This window comes from Sturnira hondurensis, unplaced genomic scaffold (assembly GCF_014824575.4).
Source record: "Sturnira hondurensis isolate 20B ecotype Veracruz unplaced genomic scaffold, ASM1482457v3 Scaffold0004136, whole genome shotgun sequence".
Classification (NCBI taxonomy): Eukaryota; Metazoa; Chordata; class Mammalia; order Chiroptera; family Phyllostomidae; genus Sturnira; species Sturnira hondurensis.
In genome coordinates this window covers 20,760,511-20,773,273 of record NW_028076767.1, presented here as the reverse complement: position 1 = coordinate 20,773,273, position 12,763 = coordinate 20,760,511, and the positions used below count along the sequence as shown (strand labels likewise).

At 53.3% G+C, this 12,763-nt stretch overlaps 1 protein-coding gene across 2 annotated transcripts in view; it reads left to right on the top strand.

Annotated features, from left to right (window-relative positions):
* UQCC1 (ubiquinol-cytochrome c reductase complex assembly factor 1) overlaps nucleotides 1–7,996 on the top strand; it is a 101,071-nt gene extending 93,075 nt beyond the window's left edge. Inside the window, exons 9-10 of one of the 2 annotated variants that reach the window (XM_037043935.1) lie at nucleotides 3,121–3,234; nucleotides 6,491–7,996. In XM_037043935.1, coding sequence (XP_036899830.1) covers nucleotides 3,121–3,234; nucleotides 6,491–6,625 — 249 coding nt within the window. In that variant the 3' untranslated portion in view covers nucleotides 6,626–7,996. The remainder of the gene's footprint in view (nucleotides 1–3,120; nucleotides 3,235–6,490) is intronic. The other variant, XM_037043936.1, reaches the window with a different exon arrangement.
* The last annotated feature ends 4,767 nt before the right edge of the window (nucleotides 7,997–12,763 follow it).

The window sequence follows — 12,763 nt, the reverse complement described above, 5'->3', positions numbered from 1 at the left end:
TCCCTGACCTCTCTAGGTCTCCGTCTTTGACTCTGAATCTCAATATCCATCCGTCAGTTTAACAGGTATTTATTAAGTGCCTGCCACGTGTGATGCACTGGGAATATATTGGCGAATAAAAAACAAATACGGTCTTGTTCTTCTCTACTTATTTACTATCTCCCCATTACCTTCCAATGAGAAAATAAGCAGTGAACAAGTATTTAATTACAAATAGAGCACCGTGGTAGAGAATAACGGGGAATGTGCTTAGTGGGGGGGGCGTCTCCCTCTGAACAGCTGCAGAAACTAAGACTCCAGAATGGGGAGCCAGCCGTGAACAGAGCAGCACCACCGCAGAGTCTTCCTGTGCAGGTTGGCGCACGCTCAGTCTCCAGGGTTTAGGCCTGTTCGATGTTTATTAGCTTTGTCCCTTCAACTGAATCGCAGGCGGCCTGTGAGCTGAGACCACATTGCTCTGACTGTGTTCCTCGCTTCATGCCACCCGTTTCGTGGTGTCAGATCAGTCCTCCCTGAGTGAGACTCTGCTACTCTAAACCCTTACTTATCACCAGAGCCCTGTAGTGCCAGGACAGTCCCTTTTAGCTTCCTCTCGGCTACTCTAGACCTAGGTGTCTTTGTTTCCTGAAGGATGCCTTTTTCCATTTTTCTGTCAGAGAGAAAGCAAGTGAGCACCCTAGTAGATAGTGGGAGAATTGCCACACAACCTACTATTTGCTCCCAGGGCACCCTTTCTTCCTGCTTCCTTGGTCTGAAATTTACACTCTCACAGACTGGTCTCCCATTTGTTCCCGCTGGCTGACTAGCAGCGTGGTGGAACGAAGGCTGACGCTGGGTTTTTAGACTTATTTAACCATCTATTGCATTTCCACTCTGTGCCAGGTAGTGCATCCTAAGTACATCTAGTCAGCGCTGGCCTCTCACCTCACCAGTGCATCTGGTTCTAGTTCTACCACCAATTAGCTAGATAACCTCTAGGCCTCAGTGTACGTTTCTTTCAAATGGGGACAATAGTACCCGTTCTTTTTGACATCCATGGTCATTAGGAACCAGGTGTGAGAAGGAACTCAGAGTAGTCAAGCTGTTACCACTTTTGATCTGAGTCTTCAGACATCCTTTTCCTTTCCACAATCCGGGAACTGATTATGGTTTTGCCCCTTCCCAGCCATCTCACCCACTGCCAAGGCCACCTGTCTGCAGCAGGCTATGGCTCCCAGGCGTTTGCTGCCCGGTGCTCTGTGCTCATTCTCCAAGTCCTCATAACACCTGCTCACACTCCTGTTCCTTCCTGCATAAGTGCCGGTGGGTTGCTGCCAGCAGCGCTCGGTGTGTGCCCAGGGCACTTCAGACACAGGCAGGCTGTTGTGTTAGCAAATGGCTTGGAAAACAGTGATGTGCCTGAGTTTGTCCTTGGCTCCTGTCCCCATCTGTTGGAAGAAGCTGGTTTTCCTGATTCAGCCATTGTGCCAGGGTAGTCTCTTTAGTGGTGGGATTGTAGGGGTGTTCAGCAGGGGCAGTTGGAGTAGGCAGACTATTTCTGGACGTGGCTTTTCCTGGCAGCAGACCTGAGGCCAGATGTCATATCCTGCATTGCCCCAGATGGTCAGCCCGCAGCGTATGTCAAATACATGGTCTTGGGTTTTTGTGTAATGATTTGCCACTTACAGGGTCTTTCTTGGCCGTGATCTCTCTCTCTCTTTCTCTCTCTCTTTTTAAAGATTTTATTTATTTTTTAGAGAGAGGCAAAGGGAGGGAGATAGAGAGGGAGAGAAACATCATGTATGAGAGAAACATTGATTAGTTGCCTTTCACACACCCCCAACTAGGGACCTGGCCCACAGCCCAGGCATGTGCCCTAACCAGGAATTGAACTGGCAGCCTTTCCGTTCGCAGGCCGGTGCTTAACACACTGAGCCACACCAGCCAGGGCATCATGGCCGGGATCTCTTAGTCCTCACCACTTGGTGGGATAGGTGTCACTGGCTTGTTTAGCCAGTGAGAAGCTGAGGCTCAGGAAGGGCTAGCTTTCCAAAGGCCACACAGCCTTCAGGTGACAGAGCTTCCGTTTGAACTCAAGTGGTCTGATCCCCAGCTCCCACTGTCTCACCCACTGTCCACGGTGCCTGCCAGCGCAAGCTGCTAATCTTTGTATGCGACACGTTACACTTAACAAAACATTTTACGTCTTATGTTTACAATTCAAGGATGCTGTGAGGAGGGCAAGCATTTTCATCTCTGTTTTGTAGTTGAGAAGTTGGAGACCAGGTTTAGTGCATCGCCTGCTGTCTCTGAGCCTGGCCGAGGCAGAGCCAGGGCTCGACCCAGCTCTCTGACTCCCGGTCAGCACTTCGTCTGGTTCCACGCACTGCCTTGGCACCTGGACAGAGCAGCCTCTCAGAGCCCTTCCCTTTAGTCACCCTTACCCCAGGAAGCAAGACCCTCCCCCGCCCCCCTTAGAGATCCAGGCTAGAAAGTGGTCCTGGTCCGTGTCCCAGCTGCTGATTAGTTTCTGTGATATTTGGACTCCCCAACAGAGGTCTCCTCTGTGCCGGAAATGACCGTGTTAGGCACACATGCACACAAACTCTGCGCAGTCCCTCTGTGGCAATCCTGGCAGACTGCCTGTTACTCTGCTTGGAGAGTGGCTGGGCCAGCCATGGCAGGTCTAGAGCTGGGTGGCATTGAGGCCAAGGGGCCTAGTTTCCTTCCCCAAAGGGCCAGCTGCCTTGCAGGTATGTGTCCTTGGACCAGATGAGAAGGTGCAATCCATGCCCAACTCTGATCTTGGGGAAAAATATATACCCTGAATTGTTTTGAGCCTGTGCCTGGCGACAGCAGTGGAACCAGTGCTGAGAACAGGGAGCTGTGGCTTGGGAGGGTCAACGAGACATGAGCCCCATCTCTGCATCCACCTTAGCCAGTCACTCAGCCCTCTGGTTTCTGTGTTTCTCCTCTGTATGAAAATGAAGAGTTCGGACCAGATAACTCTCTGAAGACCCCTTCCAGCTCTGCTGTGTAGCTCCCCCATTTCTCAGAGTGTCTCCAGTGTCCTCAGCTTCTGCCCCATGGCTCTCCCTCCCATGCTCCCTGGAAGACCGGTCGTTGTACTCTGTGTTCTAGGGACTCCTTTCAGATGATCACGGACTGGCTGCTGCCCTCTGGAGAATGTTCTTCAACCAGAAATGTGAAGACCCTCGGCAGCTCGAACTGTTGGTAGAATACGTGAGGAAACAGGTGAGCGGCCCTTCCCCTCCCCTCCAGAGTCTCATGGGAAGCAGGCCCTTCCCGAGGTCTTGTCGGTGCTGGGCTGCCAGAGGACCGTGAGAGGCTGAGTTCCCAGAAGCAGGCCTGAGGGGATTCTGGCCAAATCGTGTCAGCAGTGGGCATCGAAGAAGAGCACTTTCTGTGTATCCACCATGAGCTAGGCCGGGCGTTGGGGAAGGGAGTAGGAGAAAAGGCACTGGGTAGTCTCCTGCTTTCAAAAACTTCTAGTCATTCATTTGTTTCGTATTTTATTACTTTTCTGCGCCCCAAATGCTGTACCAGTTCCTGGCACACACAGTCCTGTAAAGTATGGGCATGGAGTACAGTGCAGCCACCCACTGTAGCCCCCCTTCTGTACCCACTTTGAACCCCAGGATTTGTGTTTCCTGCTCCTGATTTCTAGCAGGGCTGGGCTCCAGGTGGCATTCTGTAGATACCTGTCAAGCTTTTCCTTAGTTTGCCTAGTCAAGTAGGGTCCCCCCACTTCATTCCTCACTCTCCTGGCTCTCCAGGGCTCCCTGACACCCAAGTTTCTAGGAGAAAGCTCCATGGCGAATTCACTCCTTGATCTCTGTCCCCTGATCTTGTATTGATGGGAAACCCTCACTTTATGGATCAGTGAACTAACAGGTTAATGAGTAGCGGGGAGGAGGAACGTAGAGGCCCTTCCAGGGTCTCCCGGTGAGTCGGCCCACACAGCTGGCTTGCAGCTCCGAGCTGGTTGGTGATTCATGGAGCAGCCAGAGGCTTCAGCTGCTCCAGACAGCTCATCTGCTCACGCTGTCCCATGAGTCACACCTTCAATTCCTGGGCCCAGCCCCTGGAGCTGGAGGGGCCTCACCCCACAGTAGTTCTCTTGTTCACCTGTGTGTGTGTCCTTGGCCTGCAAGCCTCCAACAGCCAGAAAATGGAAGGCCAGGCCCCAGCTCTTAAGGAGAAGACGGTCAATGGGACCATCTCGTTCATTGCTGGAAAAGCCATATGCTGAGGCTTTTCAGACCCAAAGGGTAGAGAGCCCCCAAAGCCAGAACTTGTGTGTGACCGTTCTTCAGATCTGCCAGAGCCAGAGAGAAGGCACTGTGGCCAGAGGGCCCCACCCACAGAGAATTCTGAGACTCATACTGTTCACTGGACTCGCCCTCAGCCAGGAGTAGCAATTGGCATAGAAAATGCTATGTTTTCTGAAAGACCAGCCCAACCTTTCCATCTGTTGCGGTGGGCTTATGCCAGGGGCCATGACAAGGGCATAGCTGGGACCTCTCAGGGTCCTAAAGGAAGGGGCTGATATACTATTGCCCTTGTAAGAAGTCCCGTATTTGCCCCAGCTGGTGTGGCTCAGTGGATTGGGTGCCAGCCTGTGAACCGTAAAGTTGCTGGTTAGATTCCCAGTCAGGGCACATGCCTGGGTTGCGGGCCAGGTATCCAGCTGGGGGCATGCAAGAGGCAACCGATTGATGTATCTCTCACAAACATTAATGTTTCTCTCCCTCTCTTTTCCTTTTCTTCCTCTCTCTAAAAATAAATAAATAAAATCTTTTTTAAAAAGTAGTCCCATATTCCAGTGATGGGGCTCTTAGGGGCGCATGGCGCTTTGATGCCAGCTCTGTCACCAGCTGTTTGAGCAGCTGCTGTGCAGGGCACGCTGTTCAGAAAGCAGAGATTAAGGCACCCGAGTCCTGTGCTCAAGGAGGCGGCTCCTGGTTTGGCAAGGAGGTCAGTCAGGCACCAGCTGCCCCTGGAAGAAATCAGTCTGTGATGTGATACAGGGAGGGACAAAGAGAAGAGGGGCCAGGGGAGACCAGGAAGCTGGGGCCCGAGCAGACTGTAGTCCTGCACTGTGGAGCTGGTTGGCGGGGTAGACGGCCCCAGGAGCCAGTCAGGGTATGTTGAGATTTTCATCTCAGGAGATGGGCGTCGGGTGTCCTTGGGGAGAGACAGAGTCGTTGGAAAGAGGAGTGGATTTGGGGAAGCTGATGGGTCAGTCGATCTCCTTGCCCTGGGGGACAGCAGGACGTGTAGAAATCTAGACCTGAAGCAATTCGAAGGTCAGCAGGCTGAGGGGAAACAATGGAAGTGAAGGAATTCTTGGAAGAGGCAGAGGATCCAAGGCAGCGGTCCCCAGTCTTTTTTTCCATAGGACCAGCTTTGTGGAAGGCAATTTTTCCATGGACCAGGGGTTGGGGATGGTTCGGGGGTGATTCAAGCACATGTTCAAGCTTGGCTCCTGCTGTGCAGCCCGGTTCCTAACGGACCTTGACCAGTACCAGTCTGCGGCCCGGAGGCTGGGAACCCCTGATCCAAGGCATAACATGAGGCCTCTGGACTCCTGCCCCTCCCCTTACCCTCCAAGTTGCCTTCTTACCCCAAATGGAGTCTCATCTTTCTAAGTCTCACGCTGACTCCTGCTCTGGCCCTGCTCACCTGAGTTTTCGCTGGGCCACTTGAAAGCATTTCTCATTCTTTGCTCTCCTTATTAGCATCAGCCTGGGGAGTCCTCCCAGAGGCAGCCTTGCTCTCCTGAGACTCTTTCAGCCGCTCCTTAGATCACCTGCTTCTTGCCCGACTGCATCTCCCCTGCCCCCATTCCTGTTCTCCATTGCAGGTGCACCCCGCCACAGAGCCATTTGGGTGGATAAACTCCACCAGCCATCCTAGAGGGATGACACTGGTGCCTACCCACTGGAGTTAGGGCCATCAATGGGGCAAGAGCCCACTAGAAGACAGTGGAGACATACGTGGTTTTTAAAAGAAAGGAAGTCCCAGTGACTAGCAGTGTGCATTCTGTCCTTTGATCTTGTCATGAGTCCTGTGAGGTACGCATTCCTATCTCCTTTCTCAGGCAAGGGAACTTGAATCTGAGAAGGGAACTGACTCACCTCGGGTACCATTCATTGCTGCTCTGAACAGACACACACCCCTACCCTAAGGGCTCATCTCCCTGACCCATCCTTCCTAGAAAGTCCTTTCAGTCCAGAAGGTGGGGGTTGCGTGTCTGTGTGTCTGTTCGGGTGTGTAATGGGGAATTCCCTACCCTTCCCAGCGATTTGTTTCTCCAAACCTCCTTAAGTAAACTCATCTGGGAGATCAGAGATGCCCCTGGCCTGAGAGATGGCCTGGTCAGAGCGCCCTCGTGCCCTGCTACTCTCCTTTGCAAAGCTGGTTCCTTGTGTCATCTCACATCTATCCTGCCCTGAACCTTTCCTCTGTTTCCTGTCCACCCTTGCAGATTCAGTACCTGGACTCCATGAACAGTGAGGATCTGCTCCTGACAGGGGAGGTGAGCTGGCGCCCTCTAGTGGAGAAAGATCCTCAGAGCGTCCTGAAGCCTCATTCTCCAATTTATAATGACGAGGGTCTCTGATGGGCTGGTCCCTCTGAGCAGCTGGCTTGCTGGCTTTGAAGAACCGCCAGGAGAGAGGTGCCTCTTTGGCCCAGGACCCTGCAGGAAGTGGCCTGCACTGACCTATGAACAGCATCTGTCAAATACCTCGCCATGTTTGTGTTGGTTTTCCTCTAGTGTACCCAGGACTCTGACCTGGTAGAGCGTAGAGCTGGGAGAAGCTCTTCTGGGTGTCCTCCCCGTCAAGAGAGGCCCTGAGCAGGACCTCCCAGCACACATGTTCGTTCCCCACGGCCCCTGTAGCCCCCTGTGACTAACAGCTTTTCCCAGAGGCTGCAGAAGAGATGGGTTGTATCAGAAAGGGGACACCCCTACCAAGGGCCCACTGTGACCTAGGAGCAGTTCATGATGCCACTGTGTCAAAACAGGCAACCACACTTCGCCCCCTGGCTTAGAGCCGTGGGGTTGAGTTGGCCATTAAAAGACAGAATTAACTGTCCGTGATTCTTCTTTATTCCAGAGTCTTTCAGAAATTTACCTGAGGTGGGGTTGCTGTGAGCTGAGGAGAACCCTGCAGCTCAGAGACAAGAGCAGGGAGAGAGGGTCGGGAGGGTCTCTGCGGCTGCGTGTGCCTCCAGGTCACGGAGAGCCACCGTTCTGGCCGGGCCGCAGCCCACCGGGCCTAGTGGTCGGGGACCCCAGAGGCCTCTGATGGCCAAGGGCTTATCGTATCCCAACTCATTCAGAAAGAGGCTTTGAGAACAAAGTTTCCTTTGTTGCCCTTCCATGAACCAGGTGAGGAACATGCTGTCTTTACTCTCTTGTTCCCCCCCTCTTATGAGATATTGGGGAGAAGAGGAGAACATTGTCCCTGGCTTTGTTGTACCATCCCAGGACCCAGCCCCGTGCCCAGCTTTCTGTGCCCTTCCTGACTTCTGGAACGCGTGCTGCGGAGCCACCTTGGTCTGGGCACTTGAGGGCCAGTCCCCTCCTCCCTCTGAGTATGGCTCATCTCTTGGGGGGACTTTCTTTAAATTGAAGGAAGGGGGCGGGGAACCATACTGCCCCTCCTTTCCCCATCAAACTTCCTTCATTTAACTTGCTATAAAATGAGTCATATAAAGAAACTCTATACGGTGAGGTATATCCCACTTCTATGAAAACATTACAAATCAAACCGCCTTCTTTGCGTTTAAGATGCTTTTGTCGTGCGCGGAGCTCTAGAGTGAAGCCTCCTCTGTGTGTGTGAGATAATAACACCTTGTCGCGCGTTACAGCTGGGCACTGTTTACATAAACCAGAGCTGAGCCAGGCAGGAATTTGCTGATTAATTTATTTTTAATGGAGTGAAGTATACCATGCACCAAAATAAACTTTACTGTGTGTACCTAACTGCTCCTGGAATGGATGGAAAAATTAATGGAACAGATTTTGGCTCCCAACTCTACACATTAATTCATATATAAAAGTTATTTGAGCCTTAACCCATTTGCTGCCCACGGCAGCTCCTCAGTCCCAGATCCCAGTTCAGCTACTGGGCTTGCTTTAGAATCACAGAATCCCTGACTAGGAGGAACTTGGATGGTCCTTTAGTCCAGCCCTGGTCCAGAACTTGACTGCCTCTCTCGACTTCCCAGTCGGCCCATGTCCACACGGGCCCCGTACGAATGCCTCCAGCAGGAGATGGTCCCGGCCTCAGAGTCACGTCCTGTCCTCGCGAGCACTTGTCAAACACTGAGCGCTGCTGGTGTAGGATGCTGCGCTTCAGAGGGCCAGATTAGTCTGCCACGTCTGTGATGTCCCAAAGCCCTTACCTTCTGGCCATCAACCTCTTTCACTGACCACACCTCCCCTACTTCAAGATAAAATTCGGGCCCCTCAGAGGCTGCAAGGCTCTTGTGAGTGTGACTTGTGCTCGTTTTTGTGAGTCTCTACCCATTTCTTTCCTGAACCAACTGAACCACCGGGGTTACGGGAGGGACCATTCTGTGTGTTTCCTGTACCTGGATTCTCGCCTTAGGAAAGAAGTCCCACATATTGTCAAGCGCCCCCTTCTCCTGCCCACGCCAGGCAGCACCCTCCGGGGAAGCTGCTTGTACTCACCCACCCTCCATCCTGCACTGTGAGCCCCTTCAGAGGGCCCTGTACTGGGGGTCTTTGCCTTCGTTTTTCCAGTGCGCAGCAGGGTGCCTGCCTCACAGTGAGCATCACTCGGTGTAAGCTTAGGTAAGTGAAAGAAGGGGTGAGTGACTAAATCACCAATCGTTACCATTACGAGCCCCCCAAAGGCCCCTTTCTGGGCCATTCTGTCAGTCTGACCTACACAGTTCGGCTCGTTTTCACGGTTCTGTATGAAGACCTGGAGTGTGCTGCACATAGCCCAGTGTTTTCCTGTTGCGTGTTGTTGTTATACCAAACGGGCGAGGGACAGGATTTCTTGTCCTTGGGAGACTTGCCTCTAGGAAGACTTTTATCATTTATTTTTACTCTGTATACTTTCAGAAAAGACCACAGAAAATTGAGACAGGGTTATAATAAAATTGCAAAACAATTAAAGTTTAGAAGAGAAGACACAAGTGCTGGTCGGCAGGAGAAGGAAAATAATCGTGTTTTCTAACATGATCATTTTAACCTCGGCTGCTCATAACCAACTTTCATTTGACTTTTTGGGTAGTTTGTGAAGTGTTTTTGACACACTGTCTCACGGCAGCCCTATAACTAGGTATTGTCCTCATCGTTCTTGTCCCCTTGATGTGAGTGAGGGGTGGGGACCCAGCCCCCCACAGGTCACCCAGGGTGACAAGGGCCCCAGCCCACGTCTTCCCCCGGCAGGGCCCTCGCAGTCTCCCCACCTCCCTGCCTTGTGGGTCAGGGAGGAAATCTGCAGTAGGGTCTGCGGCGGCTCTGAGCTTCCTGGCAGCTGAAGGCAGAAACGGGAAGGCCCTTAAAGTTATGTACTTCTGTCACGTGAAAGGATGTGCACATCCTTATCGGAAGAAACAAATGTTTTCCTGAGAAGAATGTCTTCCGGGGCTTTACATAAGGAATGCTGAACAGTGTAGTGAATAGTACCCTTAAGATTGAATTTTGTCTAGAATTTAAAAAATCATAAGTAATCGCTATTTGTTACGTCAAGCTAAGATTCAAGCCCAGGCCACACAGTTCAGCTGATAGAGTTTGCATTTCTGTTCTGTGCCAGACACTGCTTGGTGTTTTCACTTGCTTTCTCGTGTAATCCTCAGTGACAGTTCTGTGAGCTAAGGGCCATGAAAAATCAGAGAGTGCTCCTGGGAGCTGGGAGACAGCAATGTCTGGCAGATGAGGGGAGCTTGAAGAGAAGAATCTTCTTTTTGTGGTGTTTTTTTTTCTCTGAGTGCTCACTGCAGTGCCCTGTGAGATAGACAGTGTGGGGATTACTGTCCCCCCCTGCGCCCTGGGGAACCAGGGCCACTGAGCAGAAACCACTGACCGCCGCCAGGAGACCCTGGAGCAGAGCCGACCCCGTCACTCTTGGTGCGCCTCGGCTGTGCCTGCACGGGGGTCATTCTGCTGGGGGACTTCTGCCCAGCGGTTTTCCCCATGTGCTGCGGCACGCTGGTGTGCCACGAGAGTCTTTAAAACACGCCGTGTCTGACTAGTCGGGCACTGACCTCTTTTCCCTTAAACTGTCAAACAGAAAATGACAACAGCCAACACCCCAGGAGCCGTCCAGTGTGAATGATCAAAAGTATACCAGTTTCTTTTGTCAGATGGGCAAAAAGTATAACATATTGTGTGCCACAGAATTTTAGTGATTAGTTTATGTGTGCCGTGCGATGAAAAAGGTTGAAAATGGCTACTATGGACAACAGAGATCCCCGGGGTGGGGGGCAAGGGGAGGTGGCAGGTGGACCTCGGAAGGAGTAGGACGGGCGGAGGACTGGCTTCGTCAGGTATGGAAAGGATACTTGAAATCCTGGAGCCGCGTGAGCTCCTGAGGTGAAGGGCAGAGGGCAGACCTGGGGCTGGGGAGCACGGGGCGGATGGTAGGAAGAGCAGGACCTGGCACGGGAGGGAGGGGACGGGGGCGGGGTGGAGGGGGGAGGCAGCAGAGGCGAAGCTCCCAGGAGGAGGCTGTCAGTGTGGTGTGCTACAGGGAGTGGGGCCAGGGAGTAAGCAGGCGAGTGCGAGGGCTTGAGACTGTTTCAGGAACGGGAATTTTGAGAGGATACAGATTGCAGAGGTTGTGGCAGCAGCCGAGGTGTCTTGGGAGGTGCCTAGCTGAGAAGAAATAGAGAAAACTTGGAGTTAGGAGAGCAGGGTGAAAACAGGCCTCAGCACAGGGTAATGCTGGAGGTGTGGGCGGGGAGGGGAGGAGTCTGGTGAGATGGGAAGTACTCAGTGGAAGGAAACTTCTCGTAAATGTTAGGTGGTATTTATTATTATTTTTTACTATTAGTAATATTAGTATTAGCATTATTTCCCTCTGGAAGTGGAAGCCAGGACTTGAGAACAAGGGCAGCGCTTTGGAGGGGAGGAGGGAACCATTTCCTGAGACCAGAAGTTGGAGGACAGGTGGGGACCAGGGGTTTCAGAGGTGAGGGCTGGGAGGGCAGGGGCTGCTCATGCCGGTCTAGATGCCCAGAGAATCTAGGGTGTCTGCCATCCGGGTGAAGTGGGAAGGAAGGGCACCTGGTGGCTGCGTGGGCCGGGAGCGGGGCAGTCCCGAAGTATTTGGCCTCTTCCCCTGGGTGCAGCCCTCCTATACTCATTGCCCTGGTTCTCCCTGCGTCTAACCGCCTTCTCCCCACTGCGTCCCACCGTGCCTTGCCCACCACCTCGCACTCAGTTTGGTCTTGGGCCCCTGGCCGTAATCCCCCACCCACACACCCCTGGCTGGGTGATAACTTACCCTTCACAAATTTTCCAAGGCTTCCAGGTGGCTTCCCTTGAGCCATGCTGGCAAGCCTAGGACCAGACCCCTCCCGGGTCAAGGACCCCTCCTGCTACCGAGGGAAGAAGGGGTCCCGGAAGTCCTGACTAGGGCACTTCCAGGAAGGACGTCTTCAAGCTCTGACTGACCTGTAATGTCAACGAGTGCGGAATGCAGTGAGAGCCCTTGAGGGACCGGGAGACCTCCAGGCTGTCCAGCCTACTTCCCAGATGGCAGCTGAGACCCTGAGAGGCTCCCCGCGGTTTCCCCCAGGAACCAGGAACCAGACCCAGGGCCTGTACTGGCCTGCTCCTTCCCTCTTCCTCTCCCCGTGGCCTAAAACAGCCCCTGCAGTTCCTAGTCACCACCTGGAAAAGAGCCTGCCACAGGGCTGTTACCCTAGTAGGGGGTGGGCGCTGGGGACCTGGTTCCTCTGAGGTTCCAGAATGGGTCATCAGCTCTGTACCCACGCACTTGGTTTATACCTCAGCCTAATCTGTGGCTTATAGTTATGAGTCTACCTTTCCTAGTAGACTGAGTTCCTTCGGGGCAGAGACGAGTCTTACTCACCTTGGAACCACCCCGCTAGGCTAAAATAGGCACTGAGTGCACGCAGGGCAGATGGGGTGGACAGGGGAGGCGGGGGAGGGGAAGGAGAGGTGGCCAGATCGCCAACCACTGAATGTGATGGGATGGAGAGGATGCAGGGAAGGATGTGAGGGGAAGATAAGACCTTATTGCCAGACCAGGGCAGACCGGGGGCTGAGGAGGGCGGGGTGGATGGTAGAAAGAGCAGGACTGGGTCTAGACTGCAGACGCTCAGTGTCTACAGTCTAGACCCAGACACAGCCACCTTCCTGAACCAGAATGCCACCATTCTCATTATTCCAGGTCCCAAGTGCCCAAGAAAGGTGCAAATGCTCATCTGTGTGCAAAGTGGAGAGAGGGCCTTGCCTCCTGTGAGCTGGGATGACAGGCCGGATCTGAGAGCCACACTCCACGGACAAGGCCGGGAGCTGTGGTCGCTCTTAGGGCCCCTTTGGGCCAGAAGGGGCCAGAGCATGCCCAGGTGGCCCTTCTGACAGTCCTTCCTGCCCACCGCTGCCCCTGCCTCCCTCCCTGCCATGCCCCTTCCCCTCTAGTTCTCCAGCCTGGAGCAGCCTGCTTGTCACTCTGCGCATCTCCAGACCCTTCTCCTCCTCTAACACCTGGCTCGAGCCAGCCAATGGGAATCCTTGCCAGTTGGC